The sequence below is a fragment of the Piliocolobus tephrosceles genome, unplaced genomic scaffold, assembly GCF_002776525.5.
Source record: "Piliocolobus tephrosceles isolate RC106 unplaced genomic scaffold, ASM277652v3 unscaffolded_20325, whole genome shotgun sequence".
NCBI lineage: Eukaryota > Metazoa > Chordata > Mammalia > Primates > Cercopithecidae > Piliocolobus > Piliocolobus tephrosceles.
In genome coordinates, this window is record NW_022302450.1 from 2,043 (window position 1) to 2,834 (window position 792).

Below are 792 nucleotides of genomic sequence, written 5' to 3' on the forward strand. Positions count from 1 at the left end.
AGTCCTGGGAGGGTTCAAGGGACTACTTAGGAAACTACGGCAACACAGTGAAGCCAAAAAAAAAAAAAAAAAAAAGAGAGAGAGAGAGAGAGAGTGAAAGAAAAAAAATGAATAGCCATATAGAAAAAAACAACTGCTGAAATCAGCGTACCTGAGACAGCAGAAACATCTTTTTTGGCTAGGAACGAAAAAAGCAGAAAGGGACTATCAGTATCAGCCACAAGGTGGAACTACTATGGCCCTCAGTAACCCATTCTGGCAGAAGACACTGGCATTTTTGCCGCTGGGGTAAGCAACAGCCATTTCTGAGAGAAAACCCAGAGGAAAAGATGAAGATGTACCATCCCCTCCCACATCCCTTTTCCCCACCAAAAATACCGTGACTGTTGTGCCAAACCAGGATTGGAACTACTACCTTTCTTAATCTGCATGTGTCTCTGACATATGAGCAGCAACCATTTCAAAAGCTCCCACATAAAAATGCTCATACTAAATTTATTCTGTTACTTAAGAGTGTTTATGGATTTACATTCCATTTGTGGACTGACTATCTCACTGGATCTTCTTTCCTGCAGTAAGAGGTGGTTTGGGTGCTGCTGAAGGTCATTGTCTCAATTTGTCTGGTGTTTGCAGAAGAGATGTCTGCAAAGTAGTAGAAGATCAAATTGGTGCCTGCCGAAGAAGGATGAAGTGCTGTAGAGCATGGTGGATTTTAATGCCAATTCCAACACCACTTATCATGTCAGATTATCAAGAACCCCTTAAACCTAAGTTGAAATGAAACTGACATAA

The 792-nt window shown here is 41.3% G+C and overlaps 1 protein-coding gene across 1 annotated transcript; it reads left to right on the plus strand.

Annotated features, from left to right (window-relative positions):
* Positions 1-575: 575 nt before the first annotated feature.
* On the plus strand, positions 576-781 carry DEFB109B (defensin beta 109B; the record flags this gene model as incomplete). The annotated part of the gene is made up of 1 exon (XM_026450460.1): positions 576-781. A coding segment is annotated over one exon (206 nt), but the record flags the coding sequence as incomplete, so codon positions are not given.
* Positions 782-792: the final 11 nt, after the last annotated feature.